Source organism: Ctenocephalides felis, unplaced genomic scaffold (genome assembly GCF_003426905.1).
Source record: "Ctenocephalides felis isolate EL2017-DRISC unplaced genomic scaffold, ASM342690v1 CF-g0.4_SCAFFOLD_01170, whole genome shotgun sequence".
NCBI lineage: Eukaryota > Metazoa > Arthropoda > Insecta > Siphonaptera > Pulicidae > Ctenocephalides > Ctenocephalides felis.
This window is the reverse complement of record NW_020537324.1, coordinates 11,713,249-11,737,167: the sequence shown is the minus strand read 5'-3', so window position 1 is coordinate 11,737,167 and position 23,919 is coordinate 11,713,249. Positions and strand designations below refer to the sequence as shown.

Here is a 23,919-nt window from a genome sequence, read left to right as displayed (position 1 = left end):
CACTGGGATGTTCCATGGGATTATAGTAAAGCTTATGGACTTGTGTGGATGGGGTCGTGAGTTCGAACTCCGTTCTAGGCAACCTGACACTGTGCAGTAGCGATGACCATTTTCACTTGAAAATATAGATGACAAATATAGTTTCCAATTGAAAATAGCCTATTTCGGGCAATGCGGTGAGAAATGGCAATGGGACATATCTCACACTATTTTTCCCTGAATCGAGTTGGAGTTTAACTCAGCTCACGGACCTGCCTCGGGGCAGTTCTACCTATTATTATTATTATTATCATTAACCACGAAGTTAATTTTAGTTTAATTTTTTTGGAAATTTAGTTCACATGGATACTTCTATGAATTTCAATGGCAAAAAAGTCTGAACTATACAATTTAAATTTAATTCAATTCCTACTATCTAATTAATACTCTTTAATTAAAAAATCAATTCGACGATCACCAGTGACAAAGCCATGTACGTCAAAATTTGCCATATCGTCATGTGCTCACCAATACAAACTCTATCCTCATTCATTCTTACGCAATATTACGCCATTGGAGGCCCGCTGGCAGCTTACATGCTGTGTTGTTTCTGCGTGTTGGTATCTTGTAATACTTTCTATTTTTCGGGTTAGTATATCCGGCACACACTCATATTAGCATAAATCGTGTACACGAATTTGCACATAATTGTAAAGGAATAAATAGAGGAAAATTGGTTGCAAAGGTTAATTTTGATACATGTCTTTAGGAAATGAGTTACTGAACACACTATAATGGTCATACATTAATTTTTCGGCGTTTCTTCATTTTTTCAAAATATTTTACATCTTACTTTTCCTTTACGAAGTTGCAAATTTCAATCATATGGCGATGAATTACATTTGCACTAATACGAGAATTGCATTACCTGTTTACGTCTCGTGTACGTACCCATGCGTACTTCGATGTTCGTTCTCGAGCAGCTGTATATCGCGCCGCGGTCGTTTGTATGCGTGAGTTTATACCGGAATTATTGCGTTGGTCAGTTCCGACTTGTTTCTAGTGATTTGACATGCCAACGCAATGCGTCCTCAATAACCATGTGCCGAGAGCTCAACGCCGACCACTATACACTATGTACGCAATAATGTTTTTTATATTCATAAAGTTCAACTTCATCATTATTTTTATTTAATATTCTCATGCGCGATGGATATGGGTATGCATAGGAACAGAGAAAATTGCGGAGAAAATTTATTTGTTTTCGAATACAACCATGAAATTTTTATTATTAAAAACTAATTATATTATAATAATATGCACGTTATTCTGAGCACATGCTTCAAATGTACTAAATGTTATTATATTACAATAGATCCTTCGGGGCCAATTCTCGGATAAAATAGAAATTTTATGTTACAGATTGATAATCGTATGTGTAGGTAGTCATAAATATCTATAATTATAACGAATTTTAAGAACCTTGCGAATAATGGATAACAGAATCAGAATAGCTTAATGTAAAAATTGAAAAAAATTCAAACAAACTTACAAAAACTAGTCGCAGAATCAGCACTTAAAAATGCAGCAAATAAAAATGTTATCCTATAGAGTTTCTTGACTACCAACTCATACGATTTTTTATGCATAACATGATATATCCAAGAATTGGTCTCAATGTACCGTAGATCAGACACTATCAGAACTTAAATCAGTCACATTAAATATTTAAATAAAAAAATTTCTTGTTTGAATTAAGTTAACCTATACAAGAAACTTAATTCATACAAGAAATTATTTTATTTAAATATTTAATGTGACTGATTTAAGTCCTAATAGTGTCTGATCTACGATACATTGGGACCAATTCTTGTATTAAATAGATATATCACATTATGCATCAAAAATCGTATGAGTTGGTAGTCAAGAACTGTCCAAAAGTACCCTATATCTTTGCTGTGCGATCAAGCATTTTACTCTAAATCTACTTCTAAAATCTAACCACCAAATGGCACGTCAAATAACAAATAACAATAAACAATACCATCATAAGTGCTGTTTTCACTTTGATAATACATACGTTAAGTCTAACCCTTTTGACTTTTCTGCCTTTTAGAAATGCTCGATCGAGCAGCACAGACATAGCTTTCTGATAGTTCGTGATTATCAACTCATAAGATTATAGACCCGTAAAATAACATTTCTATTTTATCCGGGAATTGGCCCCTAGATGCATGTTAGTATGTCGCCATCCAGTCTACGTTGTGAAATAAGAATAAAATTGTAATAGAGTTTGAGATCTTTTATGTTTAGGTATTTGATTTGGAGTAATATTTGCATTTTTTTATAAATTTTACAAAATGATTAGCGTACAGAATTTACTAGTGTACAAAATTCAGAAAATTTTTAAACGTATTCATGAATGTTTGTTGATTTCCAAGCATTTACCCAGGAAAAATCATTTACATATTGTCGTTGTGTCTTCAATTTGCCATTCGAAATTGTGAAGTGTTGAAATAAAAATGCACAGGAATAGAGAAAAATTGTTTTAGAAATCAACCAATAAAAAAGTGATAGTGTTTAAAATCTTTCAAGATCAGGTGTTTAATTTGAAGTAATATTAAGAGTTCTGCATAGAGTTTACAAAATGATGAACTTTGAGAATGTACGATTGTACAAAGATCAGAAATTTTTTAATCTTATTCATGGATGTTTGTCCATTTCCAATTTACCCATGGAAATCACTTACACATTGTCGCTGTGTCTTTATTTGCCTAGGCCATTCGAAATTGTGAAGTGTTGAAATAAAACTGGCGCTTTTGTAGCGTGCAGTTAGTTGGCTAATCAGCAACTATGCCTGTGCCGCGATTTAATATGACGGAAACATACTCAGGCTACCGGTATATCGCAATATATTCACATGATCCAACACACACTTAACGCTTCATTTTAAGCACACATTACAGATATGCATGTTTTACAATATGTTATGTTGCTATAATATATTTACCTGCGAAAAGGTGATAAGTTGAAAGTCAATATTTAGTTAAAAACTCTGCTTTTTATGTTGATAGTATAGAATTTTGTCGGCATGTTTTATAGATTAATATACTGTTTTAGTTACTTTAGCCTATTTCGATCTTATATTTTAATTATACCTATTGTATTTGAAGAAAAAAGCTTTTGCAATTAAATATTATATATATACACTGTGGCGTGTGTGTGTACATATATATATTTTCCCATCTGGATGGATTTCTGCTAGTGAATATGTTATAAATAATAATTAATAGTCTCTATATTCCAAATATGACTCACATAAAAGTTCTGGTTTTGTTTTTGTTGTTTTGCTTCTATATTGTTCAATGATGATGAAATCGTTATAAGCATCTCAACTAATATTTCATTGTATGCTGGCATACTAGACGAATACATACTGTTTCGTACTCGTATGCATTTGTAAAATACAAATCTGTATAACAAATTATGCAAATGTATATATATGATTCTTTGAATGTATTTATTATATCTTTGATAGTCGCGTGGTTGCGTCGTTAACTAGAAGCTCTTGACCTGATTCAACGGAAATGTAGTTGATCGTTCAGAGTTTGGTTGTTTTCGTTATTAAATGATTTTTTGCTGCTTTTTGTTCGTGTGACATGAATATCAAATTAACTAACATGATTTCAGTTAAGGTACCTATATGACGTTAACTTAGTGATTTCATGATTGATAGCAAAACGAGCCTAATTGACACAATGCAATTTATCAAAGTATCGAAAAATTAATATATAAATAATTATTGTTAATATCATTATATTGAGGTTTATATCATTATAAGCCGTCATAAAAAATAATATAATAATTTATTTAAAAAAATATGTAGATACAATTTACGCATGTACTATACTATTTTTATATAAACACCCGTTAACTGCTTGATATCATCTTATTTTTCTGCAACAAAGCAGGTCCTGTTCTTTGTTTTCTGAGCCTTTATATTTGTATGCAATTCACATATCTGTAAGAATATAAAAGATACTTCTTGCACCGATATTGTCGTCTTCCTTGAATCCGTGCGTATCTTGTATTCAGATCAATTCAAATCCTTGCGCAGTTCCCCAATGTGTACCGTTAGATGTTCATAAAATTTATTATGTTCCCGAGGAAACAGTTCTTGCGACACAATAAAGTCGTATGGTAAAGATTGAGAAAAAATCCTGCTAAATATGTATCATATTGAAACGGGACACTGTTTTTTCTAATGTATTTTTTATTCTTAGTTTTTTATTATATTTTTTCGTGAAGGTATGTTTCACTCAAATTTATAGCATTTGTTAACCGTTTCATATACCTGAAGTACAGTTCTTTTCTTATATAGAGATGTTTTTTTATGCATTTCCTTATTTATTTGTAATGTTTTCCTGCGTGTAGTATGTGTTTATATATGGATTCTTATGATTATTGCTTGTTTATATAATTTTAATAGACTACAGGCATAACCTTAGATGATTGAAGATTTCTTTGTGGTCTGCCAAATTTTTATTGATGTAATTAAAATGTGAATACTGAATGATAATTTAGTATTCTTACATCATAATTTTAAATAATTTAGCATGCGTTTCATATTACATTGGTATAAGGTAAGCCCTGTAAAGTTATTTGAGTATTTATAAAACACTTGCTTGCTAATAACTCTACGTAATATCTAAAATTTGACTACATTATAAGGGTGATTCACTTTTTCACGATTTATCTCTCTCACATAAACGAAACGTTACTAGTGGAGTCACGCAAATGTTCTTGAAGATTAAATTCAAAATAAACAATTGCGTTTCAACGTATTTTCTCTGGAAAATATAAATTGCTGCTACAACTTTCTGACGAACGAAAGTTTCCCGCCAATTGTGCAGAGAACGCAACAGCAGAAAGCGACAAAACAACCTACCATGCAGTTTTCTCTTTCGGTCGGTTACCACTTACCAGTATGTGCACATTCTTGCAATTTGCAGTTTGCAGTCTACAGTATACTACTACTAGTTTGTTGGTCTATTTGTCTATGCGACTATGAGCAGCGTTTGTCGAGAGCGAACGATCACGAACACTAGCAAAAGATCATAGAGCCGTAGACCATAGAGAGTCGGCTAGCTGACCCAGTTACCTCAATAGTAGACGCACAGCGTTCCTCCGCAAGCCGGCTGCTGCCTAGCCTGGTGCTGGTGGTGCAATAGCCGCGGAAAATGCGCCGCGATTCCGCGTCAACTTTGTTTGCAAGGCGCGACCGGTTCGATTTCGTACAGAACAAAATGTGATGCTTTTAAATGTCATTCGAAGATTGCAAACATTTCGATTAACGCGAGCAAAACTTTTGGGCGGACCTATATTGCTGTTTATATTAGGCAAGATCTTTAAAAGCGATTTAAACACCTTCTGTTTTGTATTTATGGACATCATTATATTGACAATAATAGGGCAAAGATAAATAAAATAAATTTATGTTCATTGTATTAGAACTTGACATAACATGAATTTTTTTATAATTTTATAGGAAGTATTTAATTTATTTTTATTACCACATTTATTTTAAATAGAGAAGATAATTTATTATTTATTAGGCAGTTTTTGATGTAATAGTGATTATTATATTGTATTTAATATTATTAACTTCCCGTAGGGTAAGTTATTGTAATGGGCCGAAAATCGAAACTGAAAATTTTTACATTTCTCGACGTTTTGAAGGTTTCTGAACATTTTGGCATACCTCAGAAAAAATGGTTGTGTGTGTGAAAAAATTTCCAGTCACGTTTTCGGGCGCAAGGATCAACCGATTTTAATGGTTCAAAAAACATTCGATTCCTATTGATAGGGAGATGAGCTGATTAGCAAAAGCAGGTCCAGCCGTTACGGAGATAAAGAGCAAAGTGTGCAGAAAATAGAAATCGAGTTTTTGAGAGAACGGAGCATCCGATTTGAATGATCTAGAAAACATTCAATTAATAATGATTGGGAGATTAGTTTATTAGTTTTTGGCAAAGACAGGCCCAGCCATTTCGAAGATATGGAGCTAAATGTGTAAGAAATGGCAGTTTTTGAGAGAACTAAGCGTCCGATTTAAATGATTCAAAGAACTTTCTGCTTGCCTTAACAAAATAATTGATTTTGAAGAAAAAAATGGTTTTAACTTTTGTTTTTCAAAAAAAAAATTGTTGTATATCGAAAATAATTCAGATTTTATTTTTAATTCTGACTATAGTTCTCATATACTTTAAACAAATAATTTTAACTTTGCAGTTCAGTTTATATAATTCTTATAAATATTAGACAATGTAATAATATTAATAATAATCTATTTGAAAACATTCAGTATTCCTCGAACATTTCGTTACGGTACGGGGAGCTCCAGCAATTTGCCTTAAGGCACGATGCCATACACCCCACTAGTTTAATTTTTGTTTGATTATTGGCAGCCTGAAATAACATTTATTATTATTTATTACGGCTTGCTTATCAATAAATAAGTATATACAATTGTATCGAAAAAACAAAACAAATCGTATAAATGTTTATGTTCCATAGAAAGTATTATATTACCTGAAATTAAATAGAGTAAATATGCTAAAATTGATATTATTTCAAATTTAATATTTTTTATACATTATTCTTAAACTAGTTATTTTTAAATGTAATAATGTTAGTCAGTCTTGATGATGATAATCGCAAAATCATTTTATTCATTCTTATTATGAAATGTCATTTTCATTGATCATTATTTTATTGTTTGCGATAGGTAATTTCTTTTTGCTAATGCAAATTTATTTTTATATATTTAGATTGAATTCATTTTATTTAAATCCAATGATCAATTCTATAAATATCAAAAACTTTCCAGTTTATCATTCTAACTATTTTGAGTAAAATATTTACTAGATTTAAATATTCACTAGATTCTGTATAAATATGCAGTGAATGCATATCGCACAAATTATGCGTTATTTATGTGCGTCGCCGCATTATAGTAGCTCGCTATATGTGCACATTCTGACATATTTAATAAAATCCTTGTCCCAATTAGCAATGGCAATAATTTATCCGCGACGCTGCGCTAACTGATCGTGAACATTTAAAGAATCAAACTCGAGAACTCTCGATTTCAATTTCAGAATCGAATGCATCGATTGCCAGTCTGATTAATTCGATATACATAGTTTGGAATGGAAATAAATGAAGGCAGAGCAATTGCAAACACATGAAATTATTTTTTGAAGATATTTATTTATCCTATTAAAATAGACATATTACTCTATAATGAAGTAAGTGAAGTTGTAGTTTAAAATATTATTAGTGCAATTATGACAATTGCTTGAATATCTCAAGAACTAAACAGTTGAAAACGCGTTATTTTGGTATATTTGTACTAAATTTATCAATAAATATGAATGAAAGATTCATCACAATAAAATATATTAATTATCCTTCTAATATTATACATATTGAATAGTCCAGTTTGTAAATATTTGTATATTGACACCTAAAATTTGTCTCAAAACCTACATATGGTAGGGTGTACGCAACATATATAGGTTTTGAGACAACTTTTAGGTGTCAATTTACAAGTATTCACAGACTTACAGCTGGGTATCTTGAATTCCGAGGTGACCTTACTATAATAGTTACTTCAGATATAGATAATTAGTTATATATTTTAATACCAATTGCTAGAAAAAATTACTTGATTGATAGTTACATTTGGTTCATAATCATAGCTTAATAATATTCATTGTAGTTCATGTTCATGTGGTATTCTAAAGTGAAAATATTCCGGGCTGATTGATGCACTTTACTTCGATGTAACAACGTTATTCGCACAGATTTTACCTTCATGTCTTTAATATTTGCATTTAAAATGCGATACGTGCATGGATTATGACACAGATTCTGAGCCTCTCAACAGTCTGCGAACATGTCGGCACAATTATGACATCATATGTACAAAACACAAACAAAACAACGAGATTTAAGTACTCATATGTGGATTTAAAATTTAAATAATTTTAATTTTTTTAGATATCATTATCTGAACGTTTTATGCATCATATTAAATGCTATACATAAAAATTGATCAGTAAATCAATATGATTTTCCAAAATATTGGCAGTTGATTTTAAATCAATGATTTATCACAAATAATTTTGAAGCAGTTCAAACTCTTTGCTATGATGATCTCAAACGCATAGTTTTATCACGTCTACTTAATCCTTTACTTAGATTCGTAAATCTGTAATTTTTATATATAATGTATATATGTATTATAATGAATATATATGTGTCTATATTTAGTGTATGTTTGTCTGTGTGCGTGTGTATTTGTCTATATTTAGTGTTTGTGTATGTTTGTCTGTGTGCGTGTGTGTAATACTTAGTTGCTATTACATTTATACACAATCTTGTTGCCACATTAGAATTGTCGTTCTGTAAAAGTACCACCATGTGTAGCTATTTTGCAATATATTTTTCTCAAATTGTCATAATAAACCTTCAGCACAATATCTTGCGAGAAGATTGCAATTAACAGTATCGTTGACGAGATGATTTCTTCAACGCGGATAAGTACCATGCAACATCCGTAATTGTCGTAAGCGCAGACACTGAATGTCTTTCTCTTTTCTTCAACATTGGATTTCTATGGTGTTGAGAGATCTACAACCGCATTATTATATGAAGTAAGAAAACATTTTATCTACGATCTATGCCATTCGCCGAACTCTATTATACATCAAGTCGACTTATACTCAATGAAGCAACTCGGTACTCTAATGCATTAAAATGCGCTAGTGAGTTTGCAATTTGTTCAATTTACTCATTTCAAAATCGAAAGTGTTTTTAATTTTTTTTATAATTTTGTTAGCAATTCCAAAATTGAATTTGTAAAAAATTCAGTTAATTTACATTATGTACATCATACAAAATAAAATTCGAGATTAGTCGAAATTCGATATTAAACAATTAGTGTTAGATTATTTAAGATGGTAATATGGTTTTATGTATCTAGCAGGAATCTTTGAACAATTGCTATTCGAAATTTGGAGATGCCAGTCAATTATAAGGAATATTTTTATTCAAATTCTACAAATTTCATAAATATTAAACAGAAAAATGTTCGAATATATGTTATATCCAGCTCTATAATCAACGGTGTCTGAAGTGATATCGCAACACTTTGTGTGCCGGTGAACGAGCTGTGCAAATGTAGTTGTGGCGCGGGTTGCTAAATTCGGAACCGACCTGTTTTCGCCATTTAATTAAAGGTTGTGCAATTTTTGGTAGATTGTGTGGAGTGCCTTTGAGTGTTCACTCGATCAGTACAATTTATATCTCTGATCACAGTTTAACGTCAGTTAAGAACAGCTCTATTCCTTCTTTCACCTCACGGATGACGATAATCGTTGGCTGAACATCGATTTTAGTTTTTCTCAAATATTACTTTAAAAAAAATTATTTAATATTTATTATTTTATTAAGCATATGTATGTGTGTATATCATGCATTCATTTCCGTTGCTTTTTTAATACTCTTGTTCACAATAAACATAAACGACAAGCAATAAAATATACTGTCCTAATCAATCCAACAATAATAAAACCCACTTTGTAGCGCATCTCGAATATGATTTGATACAAACGAAACATTATACTTCTACATTTTTTATGACCGTCAGACTATTTCAACGTCATTGAATATCAGGCCTTTGGTGTTATGCATGCAGGTCACACACCCGATGCACTTTATTGAATAATGAAAATAATAATAAACTTTAATGAATTTCCTGTTCGATCGCCCTAAAATTATGAACATTTCTCACACGTGCTGCATACATAATAATCTATATGCATCAGACAAGAATTAAAATATTCATAATTGATAAGAACATGTTATGTAAGGTCACGTTTATGGAATGCAATTATTCAATAATAACACTTTGGACAAAGACATTTATTAGTTTAAAACAGTAAATTAGTTTTGAAATTTAATTTTGTAATTAGAATGAATTCATTATTTTTACATTAAAATTAAAATTGAAATTTTAATACTTATAAAAAGAATCTCAAATAAAAAATCATTCACGAATAAAAAATTATAACGACAAAATGAATAACATGAACATAAAACTATGTTTTTTTTTGAAAAAAGTTGCTAAACTTTAATATCACGCAGAATATTGCAGTAGTAAGTATTGAGACAAGTGCTCAACTTTAAATTTGTTTACCTATGCTTTATTTTGTTTGTATTTGTGGAAAATTCTTATGAGTTCTACGTATGCCCTTGGTTATTGAAGATATTTCACGATTAACATTCTTGATACTTATTGTGTTGCCCACGTTTAATCGTCCTACAGTCTTGACTTATGTTGATAAATTTTTGGGATATCCTTGTGCCCTTTTCAGTGTTTGCCTTTTGACATTCTAACATAACAGGTGACGATTCGACCTATTTCCGCTACAAAACAACATTTTCGCAAGCTTGAATTCTTTTACATATGAATATACTTGTAATATTATTATGCAACGGTATCATATGAACTTTTTATATGCTTGATATTAGTTTGATTTTTTCTAGAGTTTTCCCAGCTTTTGGACCATTGTCAAAAGATTGTTTTGATAACATTGATGATCAATGAATATGAATATTATCAATACTCTTGCCAAGTATTAAATTCTTCATAAATTAGTTGTAAATCAATTTATTTTTAAAAATTATAAAATATATTTTTCCACACAACTGAATAGTGAATACTTATAAATTTTTCCTCGCATTGTGAATCATTTATTAGTCCAAATTCAACTGTTACATAAAGAATTCAATCTTGCAAAATTGAATCTTAATATTAAATAAAACTCTCAAAGTTTTCCATAAGATGATCCAAGTTTCATATGAAATGTCTTGTTCGCACGATACACCTGTAAGGTTTCATTGTTTGCTCTCCGCGACGTCCTTTGCATAGTTTCTCCTGTGTAGGTTTTTATGGACATAGTGCGCGTTTATATACTTTGGGCGGCTATTTACCTTGTGCGAAGAAGTTAATAATCGTCTTTCTAAAGCATTTCACAAGATATCCCAGCAATCCTATTGGGAAATCACTACGCTATCATATACCCCGGTAGCAGGAACTATATGTCACGATATTAACACACTGCCCAGTATATACACACGAGTACATATTGGCCCGTGAACATATACTATTAGCGTATAATCAAGCCAAGGCCTTTTAGGTAATAGTGGAACATGTACGACGTTCTGATGCTATTTGCTAAAGCGAAACTGTACCAGTTGTTGAAATTGATTTACTTTATGTATTTTGACATGATTGATTTATATAGTTTCATTAGAAGTAATAAGCAATATCATAATTTTATTCTAAACATAAAAAAATTCTTATTGTGAAATAAGTGACAAGTTGAGCTTTCTCATATCTCAAATTTTAGATTATTCAATATTAATGGATATTGCAGAATTTAATCCTTTATATTTTTTTACTATTTTGTTCATATACTTCAGTATGCGTTTCTTTAAAAACAGATTAAATTGTGTGATAAGTTAAGAGTATGTATTAGTAGTAAACTTATCTTGCACCATGTTTTACATACAATTAGAAAAATAAAATAAAAATGTTAGGACTATCGAGATCGCCACAACCTCACAGACAAACTAAAAGATTTCCAGTCGTCGGTGCTACGCAAAAAAAGTGTGACATACATTGCAGATGTGATTGTTAAATCTCGAATTGTGTAATAATAACTTACTGTTTGCAACATTTTAGGAAATGCTAATATGTATGCGATAATGAAACATTTAATTCGCGGATAGTTTACGCATACATGGAATATGCAAACGTTGATGTTGACACTCAAATGATAATGGAAAAAGTTAGCATTTCATATACTATAGTATATTCATTTATTACTGACTATAATTACCCAATAAATTTATTTTTTATAAAATATTTCGAAGAAATTGCCGAAATAATTGTTGGTTCTGTAGAACAACCTAACTGTAGTTGAATAGAGAAGGGGAGACTTAGTACGGTTGTGCCAGGGTACGGTAGTGACAGACGTGGGAGAGAAGGATAAAGAATGATTATTCGAACAAGTTCCCATTATTGCTTTCAGTCATTCCCTTACATTAACATGATCTTTTAAAGAGTCAAAAGCAAGTTTTTATGTTCAAAATTTTTAAATAGTAAGTGTTAATTGTATACAGATAGATTGTAGATAGATAGAATTGTATTTTGTTTGTTATTTTGCTGTATATTGAATATTTGTAGTTACTTATCAGCAATTAGTTTTTGCTTAGATAATTTAGCTCTGTCATAATGATTATTTGTTTTCAAAAGTGTGCGTTGGGTGGCAAATTTTGTGGGTACGGTTGTGACACGTATTTCTTGTTCTCTCGGGTGAAGATTAAACGGATAAACAAATCTAATTTAGCTAAGACAAAACACGAAAGAGAAACGAATAGAAAAAATCATTATAAGAAAAAAAAATCACAATGAACTCTTGGTAGCTTTGTTTAAAAAAATTTGTTTTGCTATATATTGTTATATTTTATTCATAAGCTTTGTTTAAATGTTCATGTTGTATTGTGTTACATATTATTGTCATTAACAACAATAATAGTTGTTATAAACAATTTTGGTGTTTGTAGCTATACGGAATCCACACCCCCCAGGGACGGTTGTGACACTCGTCCTTTTCTAATATAATAATCTAGTATTTTAATGAACGTTTATAGATAAGTGTTTTATTTGGAATATTCAATCTAATACAAATACTATGACTTTCAATTTAATTCCCAAAATATAAAAAGGTAAATAATTTAGTTTAGTGCTTTATCTGCTATTTTAGTGATCATTCACTCTCGATGAAAGGATTCCAGGAGTCTTTTCCTGAATATGTAAGATATTCTGCCCAGATACCTTTTATATCATTTTACAGTAGTGATGAATACCGATGCACATACATATCTGGCACTGTACGTACGTCCGTATTGTGTTAACACAGCGGATGAAGAGAGAAAGTGAATCCTTGACCCACATCGCGATCCAGTCAGCCCGTGTGCGGAGTAGTGTACTAATGCTGTATTTGCTGTTTATTGTATGTTTGCACTGTGATATACAGGCACAGAACCGCTGTCTTATATTAAACATGCCACATCACAAACGATTATTCGCCTAAATGACCTGTAACATCTTCATATGGTCGCTGCACGAAAGTAATATTTTTGTGAAGATTTGTCGTGTGGTATATTTCCGACAATTTCACTATTTCGTTTCGCTTTCCGCATGTCGCATTACCCGTTGGAAATTAACATGATTCACATAGTAAAAATATCAAGAATTAACTTAGGCAAATCTATCCTTTACTTCAGCACGGAAATCAACTAAAAAGTGCTGCTGAAACATTATTAAAAAAATTTATACAACTGATATTAATTGTTTATATCTATATCAACCCTTTCTACTCGGATGCCGCGGCTTATAACTAACTAACTATAAGTCATAACTTCTATATACTTCAATAGTGTAACAAGCAAGGTAATTAGGAAAAATATTCTTAGGTAATTTTTAAAATATCTCATTACCTAATTCCCTAATACTTAAGCGCAATTTGTTGAATACCATAATACCCTGTCCATCCAAAATATTAAATGAGTTTAATATACTATTTACGTTAAGGGGCACAACTAGTGTGAAATTTTCAAAAAATCAACTTTGAGTCACAGCCATTTAAAGAGTATATATATAGTATACAGTATACCGATAATTTTATCTTTTGGACGCGTTTTTCTCGAAACAGCATTTTTCGAATTTGCTGCAGTGATTACACAAAAACAAATGATCCGATCACTATCAAATTTTATTCACATGTTTTATATATAGTTCTCCGTAAAATGAACTCTCGATTTTTTGATCGGATCAAAAACCGAATTTTGGCAGTCGAAAAACGACCAAAATTTTGGGTAAAATTCGACTTTTTTTAAAAAACGCCGCCATTTTGTCAATTTTTGATTTATTTTTTTATCATAGTTCATTTTACAGACAATATTATCTAGTTTAACGACAATTTTTTTTTGATTTCATCCACGTAAAAGGCCGCAATCACTGCAGCAGTTAAGGGCCTTTTTTGTCGCGCCGTTGGAGATCGACGATAACTTAAAAAATATTTAATTTTTTTCTTACTATGTATTTTTAAAACATGTATAAATATTTTCCTAAAATTTTTAAATGATTGATAAAGTAGTTTTTTAATATAAATTCCCAAAAATCACATTTTTTTAGGCGGTTACACTAGTTGTGCCCCTTAAATGAGTTTGATATACTTATTTTCATTAAATTATGTGGACTTTAAAATTGTTTTTTTTTTAAATTAATAACTTTTTGTGTTAGTAAATAATTCAAATTTAAAAAGTATCTAGTTGCTTATTTTTACGTATATTTGAATATATGTACTCGTACCTTTTGTTTTCATATCTATAATGCGCTGAGCGTCTTATTCGCACCTGTGCTAAGTGCCGAAAACAAACAGCTCCATAAAAAACGAACGTGGTCTCGTAGTCTATGAAGTAACAACTCGAAATACTAAATGTATTGTACATTGCACAATATTATTTCTCCTGCCACTTCATTGCCGGTGTGAATTGTTACCCAAAAGTATTACACGTACATAAGTACTCTTGAACAAATGATGTTCTATTCGTTGAAGAATAAAGTTTGAAAATTATAATTGTGGAAAAATATTTATGAGTGAAATATTTTTTTATCATCTATTTTTATTTAGCATTAATTATTATATAGTAATGAATAATTTTGTTAAATGAAACTAACTCTAATATAAAATATTAATTGTCCCTTGGTTTATCCAAAAAAGCTGTCTTCGAAATCTTTGTTTACTTTCTCGAAAAGCGTATTTCATTTTCATTTCTATCCACTGGAGGGATGCTATCAGAGGTGTGGCCAAGATAACATAACGCTTAAGGGTAGCGCATTTTTTCTCCAACAATGTTTGAGATTTGAACAACACGTACATTTTGCTTGGGGTTGGTTGTTAAGGAAGGCGTGGTGAGTCTAGTCGTATCGATCCCGCCCCATCAGCTCGAGTATGAGACGGGCGAGCACCAACTCGGAGCTTTCGGGGGTGAGATTTTATGTGTCGTGAACATAGATGGGTTCACTGTTCCTTCATAAAACCCGTCTGGGTCAGGTGCACGAGTACCGAAAGGACGCGAGCCGTTTTAAATACCGTGAAGCGAATGCTTTATTATGGTAATCGCTGTTCAGGTACTCTCTTTGCATAAAGGCTAATCATACTTGAACGAAAAAAATAATAATGTAAAATAATGTAGTCTGTTAAAACTAAAGACTGCCGTGTTTAACGAGCGATGCATGAATGAAAACAAGAGGAAAGAAATTAAATATTGTCAGAACCCAAAGATAAAGGTAGCATTGTATATGAAGCAATAAATAATTTACAAAAATGTGTGAAACTTATTGCGTTAGAATAACTGTTTTTTACCTATTGAAAATATTGATGACAAATCCCGCTTAATTATCAGGTTTCAAATTATGATTAATTACGTATTAACATCGTTTCACTACAAACTGGTTCGCATGTAATCGAAGGATAAATAAAGCAATTTTAATTCATTTGAAGCACGTAAACACGGATCCAGATAATCGAATTGCAATTATAAATTTGTAACGAGAAAAATATAAAATATATTTTTATTTCTGGTAGATAAGTAACATGGTATCTATTATTATTAAATGCATTGCGTAAATACAGTGCATTGCTCCTTTTTAATTAGTTTCATATAGGTTATCAATATTATCTGAATTAATTGTATAAACAGTGTATATTGATTATTTTAAATAATATATATATATATATATATATACAATAGTTTTTATTATTATGCTTCATATTTCATAAAAGCAATCTTAATGATTGGGAATTCCCGACAATTAACTCAGTCTATAGATACATATCTAGATCTATAGCTCAAGTTATTTTGAGTTAAAAATAAACTAATTGTAAAAGTATTTTCCCTTAATTTTAAATTTTCACAAAGCTTTATCAATGAACTCAACTAAAGTAATTAATTTTATAATACTTAATAATCATAGTAATAATTTAGCTTGTTTGTTACAAACAGTTATGAATATTCTATATTATTTTTTTTTCAAGTTTCTTTAACCCTACACGCATTCATCTGCCTGTCAATAATAACATTTCGTATATATGTCACCTTGAAACATCAACGGAAAAATTGTTCGATCATTTATCGTCGGCTCTAATCAAACGCAAAAAAGTAAATAACGAAAACGATTGCACAAAACTTTTTCTATACGGACTACTCAGTATCGGCTATTTTTTATTTTATTTACGTCTGTCTGCAGGCAATAAAAGGTGATATGTTCCCGTTGATAAAATTTATTTATGAAAGAGCATATCGCGCAATTTTGCTAATGCATCATGGATTTTTTTTATGAAAACATAATCTAGTTCGATAATTCGCATTCATCATTATTTCCTTATGTATATGAGACGAAACTTCAAAATTTGGAAAAAATATCAACAGATCACCACGCAAATTTTATTTTTAATTTAATATATAGAGGAAAAGCAATTATCATTCATAATTAATACTTATTATTATGACATCGATCGATTTTAAAGGTCAGAAGTGTTATCTTAGGATCTGAACGTCAAAAAGGTATAAAAGAATTCTATAAAATGAATTTCGAAGTTGAATTTGTGAATCTGGAATAAATAAGAGTTATCTTTAAAATGATTATGTTACACTTTTAATGATGTATTATGTATTTATTGTTATTTTGATATTACTAATATTGAAAATGCTCGGTTAGCTAATTGTACAATTTTATTTAGAAAGCGTTCAGCCGTTCAGACACTTATTTTTGCGTTCTAAGAACAAAACTATCTTGTCTTTGTGAATAGTATCAAGTTTATCGGCACGTGCCTGTATTTTTATTTCATTAACAGTCGAGCACATACAAATTATATACATAAACTATATTTGATCCGACATCAGCGTAATGTGATCATATGATAAGTCATACAGCGTTTATCTATGAGAGCTGACCATGTCATTTCCTGGATGGTACTTATTCATTTGAATATCAACGAACTCTTCAAATATTAACGTAATATTGTTATAAGACATTTACTGTTTAAATAAGTATCGCCGATATGGACTTCCGGTGATTTTCATATTTCAGATTAGTCAAAGAATTTGATGCAATGTTTGGTTTTGTCTCGGTCTCAAATTGATATACAATAGCAATTTGAAATTTAATCTACTGGTTAAGAATTTTAAACTTACCAGTTGTTTTTGTTCATATTTTTTTGAAAATATATTATATTAAAATTATTTCATTTGTCCACAGTTGATACAGAGTTGCCAATTCACCCGCTTTCCACCGGTTCTCCTTCACCGCCGCCTGTGTCAGCGCACCATCACAATGGTGGTTTGAGTTTACACAGCAACCACCATCCGCAGACTGGTCACCATTCGTCTGCGGCGAATGGCATCTCTCATCATCAGCAACACCCGCAACATCAGCATGCTGGGTCATCAGCAGCGCTGCATCATGGACAACCAGGTCACCACACAGGACGGGCGGCTTTGCTGCATAATATACTAAGTGCGGCGGCTTTAGGACAGCACGCACTTAGGCCGTATAGCACGGGGTCCACAGGTGAGATAATAATAATGATAATAAATGGTAGTCTGCTTGAAGGCAGGTCCATGGTGCAAGAGCCACTACAAATAAATGAATCCCTTGCCCTCGTCGTCGTCTCTCAGTCCAAGTACCTCTCTCACGCCCCTTTTACACATTTTTTTAATTAGAAGAGCTTATTTAATTTGGAATTTGAGATTAGTTAACCACATCTTCATCAACCTGAAGTTAAAGAATAATTTCTAAATATATTATAATATATAAAATTATTCATATAATAGAGATATAAAAATTCGAAATTTATCTAAAATTTGTAATATATTTTATATGTATGATTTTAATTTCTGTGATATTATCGAAATAGTTATTTGCATCTTTCTCTTCATATATTTTCAATCAGAAAAATAAATAAGTATTACGTTATAATTTACCATAGAATGTCATGCACATCTGTCGGTCTTTTATAAAAATGATTGGTCCATTGTCCAAATGCAAGCTGCAAGTGTTTACGTCAAAGTATTGAAATTCTAACCCTTATACCTAAACCATTGGTAAATCCATTTCTCTCAATCACAAAATCCTTTCGTTTTTGTTTGTCGTATGCCAATATATGCACATGTATTTGTATATCAAGTTATGACAAGTCATATGCACAAACGTTTCGGCATTGTTTGACAAAGTTCATTAAATGGAAATGCATTTCATTTTGGTGAAAGTGTTGGAATCGAGGCGAGAAGTGTCCTGCGTCTGGCGCAATCCGATGGCATTGCGTTGCGCATATGGCAAGGTGTTGTGAGATTGGATATTCGTCATATTATTCTTTTAAAGTCTGAGCTAGGATTGCAGATGTGTGAATGATAATTGATTTGTTTTGTGATACTATGGCAAATAATTGAATTTGTAGTAAATATGTCATTTAACTTTCAAATCAATTTTTTAGTGTAAATGATTTTATATATAAATCTTGTCCAACTGGTCATCTTCTAATTAATTAGATAATTAATACTATGGTGGCGCGACGACACGCGAAAAAAGACGGTTGATTGTAGCGTTACGGTGGTGTAGTGGATAAGGTCGTCGCGTGCCACGTGGCGGACCCGGGTTCGAATCTCGGTAGGGTTAATGTAGCGTGTAAGGGAAATTATAGGTAATAGGATATATAGTAGTGTTTTTTAGGATCTTGTTTTGATTGAATTTGAATTTACTTTTCGAAGGACCATATGTAAAACACTTAATTGAATAACTGTATATATTTATTTTATAAGTTATAATAGTATTTATAACAAATTTAATATGTTTTGATTATGTATTGATTGAATTGACCTGATTTTTATAATTATCTATTTGATGATTTTTTGTTTTCTATTCGCATAACCGCCTGCTTTGATCGGCGCGAACAAGTAGATATAGGTTAGGTGTATTCGGTATACAATGTAGGGATTTGAGAGTATATAATGAAGTATAGCGTATGGTACAGATGTATGGCGTATAGTATAGAATGCAACGTATAGGCACACATAAGGCTATGAAAATACACAAAAAGGAACCTATGATGTAGGTGTTAGCGTATAAGAAATGCGAATGAATATAAGATTTAATTTATAAATATTATTTTTCTATAAGAAGTTCATACACCTCAATTTGTTACTAAATTAAAAACGACTTTGGTAAAACCAGTGGTGTTGCGCTAATATTTTTTTGCCGGAACACTAAAATTTAAAAACCGGTTCTAAAACCAGTTTTTTCCAGTTCCGTTCGGAAAGGAAAGAAACAAAAATTATCACAAAACCCATTTTGTGCACATATGTATGTTTATTACAATAATAACATTTAATAAAAATTAGTTGAATAATAACGTATAAAATTTACTTATTAAATCATTTTCTGTATGTAGCGATTTTTTTATATTTTTTCTTGCCGGAACGCGTTCCGGCTCTAAAATGATTTGCCGGAACGCGTTCCGGCTCAAAAATGATTTGCCGGAACAACGTTCCGGCGCGTTCCGGCTCGACAACACCAATGCCTATATCTACTTTTCACGTTATTAACGAAGAGTTTGACTCTACATTGATAGATCGTGATGCAGACGTTGTATGCATATATACTTAATATAATTTGCATTTAACTTTCACTTCATGTAATCAAAAAAATCACCAAAAAATATGGAAAATGTTCTCTATAAAACTTGTATCAGCTCTATATCTAGTTTTCACGTTATTGTGTGAAGAGTTTGACTCTACATTGAAAGATCGTGATGCAGATGTTGTATGTATATATATTTAATATAATTTACATTCAAATTTCACTTCATGTAATGAAAAAAATCACCAAAAAATATGAAAAATGTTCTCTATAAAAATTGTATCAGCTCTATATCTAGTTTTCACGATATTTTCTAAAGAGTTTGACTCTACATTGAAAGAACGTGATGCGGGTGTTGCGAAAATGATTGAAAATAAAAGCGATTGCATTCGGTACGGGCGTAGGAATCGACAGATGTTATGTAACGATAGAATATTAATTTGTGATGGACTTATGCGATGACAAGCATAATTGAAATATCCCATAAGCCCTTTATTATTATGGGTTTACGCAATAGAGTTTTAATTTAAGCTCAATGGCTTTTATATATTGCATATAACATTATTCTTATTGTTAGCTTTTATTGTGAGAAAAAAATCACAAATTATTAATTATAAGGTTACCTTATATTATCTTAATTTTTTGTTACTGAATTTTTTACGCAAACTGAATAGGTTCTTATCTTATTTTGTGGCCGTTTTACTAAAAGTATTATAATGGCATTAAATAAGCTTATTTAAATATGTCAATAATTTAAGGTATTTGTAATGTATCTATTATGCACACGTGCTCCTGGCCGGGTGCATCGATGCTGCAACTTCATCTCTCTATGTTTACCAAAATAGTGCAGGTGTGTCAATCCAACCACACGTAAAAGGGTTTATATTTAGGCAACAAACATAATAAAAGGATATGTATATTATTTAATGTCATACAATGCAAATATTATTTATAGGGATACTAAAAGAATTTTGCATTTCGTTTGAAATGAATGATGGCACATTGAGTGGTGAAACATTATTTTTTGCAGCTATACGCAAAACTGGACAAATATTTGCATAACGATAGTCTCGATGAATTGGGGTAATAAAGTATTTTAAGCTGCAAATGGCTTGTCATTCCTAAATTTCAAATAATTCTATTATAGTTTGCTTCTTTTCTCATAGATCTCATCTCCCTAAACATTGGAAGCTGATTTTCCCAAATTCTAACCAGTTTTCAGATCGTTATAACAACTTTTATTTGAATCACTGCACGCCTTATGTTATATAACTAACTACTTTTATACATAGTTATTTCTTCCATCCGTGTTTGTTAGTTTAAACCCGGCTGGCCCAGCATGTGATGGGTGACCGTTCGTGAACTATCTGACCTGTGTCCATCTAGGTACCCATATGTAAAAATCTTTACCCCTTTCCGCGGAGATACCTGATTGTCGTAACTCAACCAGCTTATGTGGACTCGGGATGTAGCACCCTGACATGCTTTCTTCCTTGGAATTGTATGTATGTTTTCCTGTTGTGTCATTAATCACGGCCCGAGGTGCTGACCTCAAGGTCACCGAAGGAAATATTTTTTACGGATGCTTGATATGGATTTATTCACCGACACTTAAATAATTATATTGTTACCAAAATTCTTGTTTGTGAATGGATACATATAGTTCGTTACATATTTTTAGAGTTTTGACATTTATTGTAATACCCGGTACCAGAAACGTAAGTTTAAATGATGAAGTACTAAATTTATTATGTAGCACCAAACATATCATATTTGTGTTAAATTTATAATTAATGAATATCATATAATTTGTTATTTTGTTAATCAAACTAAGATAGAACTCAAACTAAGTACTAATTTTTGTAAAAATTTAATCAATCATTATTAAAAATTTAAATTTTAATTTAAAATACATATCTTTTCCTTATTTTTCGGTTTTCAAATATGAGATTTTTGATTTAACATTTTTTAAAATCTATTTTTAAAAAAGTACATCGTTGACCAGTTTAATCGTGCTTCGTCTGGATATTTTTATTCTCTCTTTTACGCTCATCGAATATTGTCGTTGTCTCTTTCCCTAAAGAATAAATTAATAACAAGTGATGAGATGAGACTGTATTTTGTGAGGGGTTTATTTATTTAAATGGTCACAATACATCCAGGGCTAAACTTGTAAAGTATTATTGTGCATATTATTTGGTAAAACTTTTTGTTTTGGAATTTGTTTGATATTACCACACATAATTTTTATTAAAATAATTTAAAAAAAATTTATTTGATATATTTTAAAAGAGTTTATAATTATTTGATATACTTTAAAGTAGTTTATAAATTAAAATGAATTTGTGTGAAACTTTTATATGACCTCATTTCGAATTATTTATTTAGTTTGTTTTATAATGTATGGCCAATTTAAGTTTTTATTGGCAATCGACCTTCAACAAAATAAACAATATGAGTACTAAGTAATGAATGTATTCAGGAAATATTTTATTCTTTTGTTATTATAAATCAATTCAAATGCAGATGATAAATAAAACACGATCAGATTTCAATTGGTCATTTTATATGTCCAATGTGCGGTCGCATTGCATTTACATGTTTCATATCGTATACAATACGGATCTGCACAAAATGAATCACACCGCTTACGGCGGCGACTCGCCAACGGTCATCGAACTAAAAACTGAGAGAAAAATTGACGTGTCCTTCTTCCCTGCCTCGAATCCTCTGAAGAAGGGTTAGCAAGGATTTTGCCTTGCACGAGACCCCTTTTGTTGTGGGAATTTTTTTTCTGTGATATCTACATAAATTTTCCCGTATTCTTGTCTTCTTCAGAATAGTAGTAGTTTTGCTAGTTTTATTTCCCTTATGTTTTGTCGCGTGTGATTCTGCGTTAGCCAAACAAGTAATGATGCTATTTACATAAGACTTACCCTCAAAGTTTCGGTTTAATGGAATTTGTAAGTTTCCACAATTACTCATATCGTTGCCGGGCAGAACTAGTATTTCTTGTAGCAATAGCATCTTTGATGTCAAATCATAATTTGGGTTATCAAAAATTTGTCCAAAAAAGGGTTAAGTGAAAAGGGTTTTTAATCATTTTTATTGTGAATGGAATAGGTTCGATTAGAAGTAAATTGATTTAATTTTTGGAAATACAATTGTACCAGCGTTTTTTGGTCATTCAGTTTAGTTTTGAAGTCACCGTTAAACGTTATTCTGCAAAAGGGTTTAAAAGCACAAACTGGTAATCATTGAATTAACTGGTAACAGTGGCGACTCTGAATAAAAGATACTTGAAAAAACTAGACTAATCTAGAAAAAGAGCTTATTAATAATTTTTTATTGTAAATAAAATCTACAATCACAACCACAACTTTGGATTAATTGATTATTGTAATAAGCGACCATGCGTTTTTTGATGACCATATGTTTTTAAAAAAATCATGGGTTCATTATAATATTTGTACGAAAATAAATGACACATTTAATATAGTTTCAATTAAGTTTTTCCTTTTGTATTTAGGAATTCAGTTTTTTTAATAGTTGCATCTCATTTGCAGGGTCTTTGCCTCCTAGTCCGGCGGACAGTGGTGTCTCGGACGTGGATTCAAGTAGTTCGGGCGGTGGTGGACAAGGTGGTGTTATAGCCCCACCACCCCCAGGGGCACACAGTGAAGAACTAAAAGCCAGACTAGCACCTTCCTCCCATCAAGCACTGCCAGCCCATTCCCAAAACGGTTTGTATCTATGTCTTTCACTGTATGTGTTTGTAAAATAATATATTTTAAATGCTGATCACATTTTAATTATGAAAACGCATTAACGCATAACTATGATTAATAAGTTATTTCACAAATAAAAATTAGAATGAGATACTTTGATTGTCCCTTAGGCTGACTATTTTGGTCGTATAAAAATATTTTCATAAGAAGTCAATTTAAGCTATTATTAGATTAGCACTTCGGTAATAACCACATCTATAATTATATAATAGTAAACTTTGTTGCCACAAAATAATTTTTTGCAATTAGGTTTCAAATATAACTTTTCTATTCTGATGCGGGGTAAATGATAATTTTTATTTTATTCCATAATAT

General features: G+C 31.0%; 1 protein-coding gene across 1 annotated transcript in view; it reads left to right on the top strand.

Moving 5' to 3' along the window:
• LOC113366800 (ecdysone-induced protein 74EF) overlaps nt 1–23,919 on the top strand; it is a gene marked incomplete in the record, with an annotated part of 259,620 nt that overhangs the window by 216,685 nt on the left and 19,016 nt on the right. The window contains 2 exon segments of the mRNA XM_026608455.1: nt 17,441–17,752; nt 23,383–23,559. Of these exon segments, the coding sequence (XP_026464240.1) occupies nt 17,441–17,752; nt 23,383–23,559 (489 nt within the window).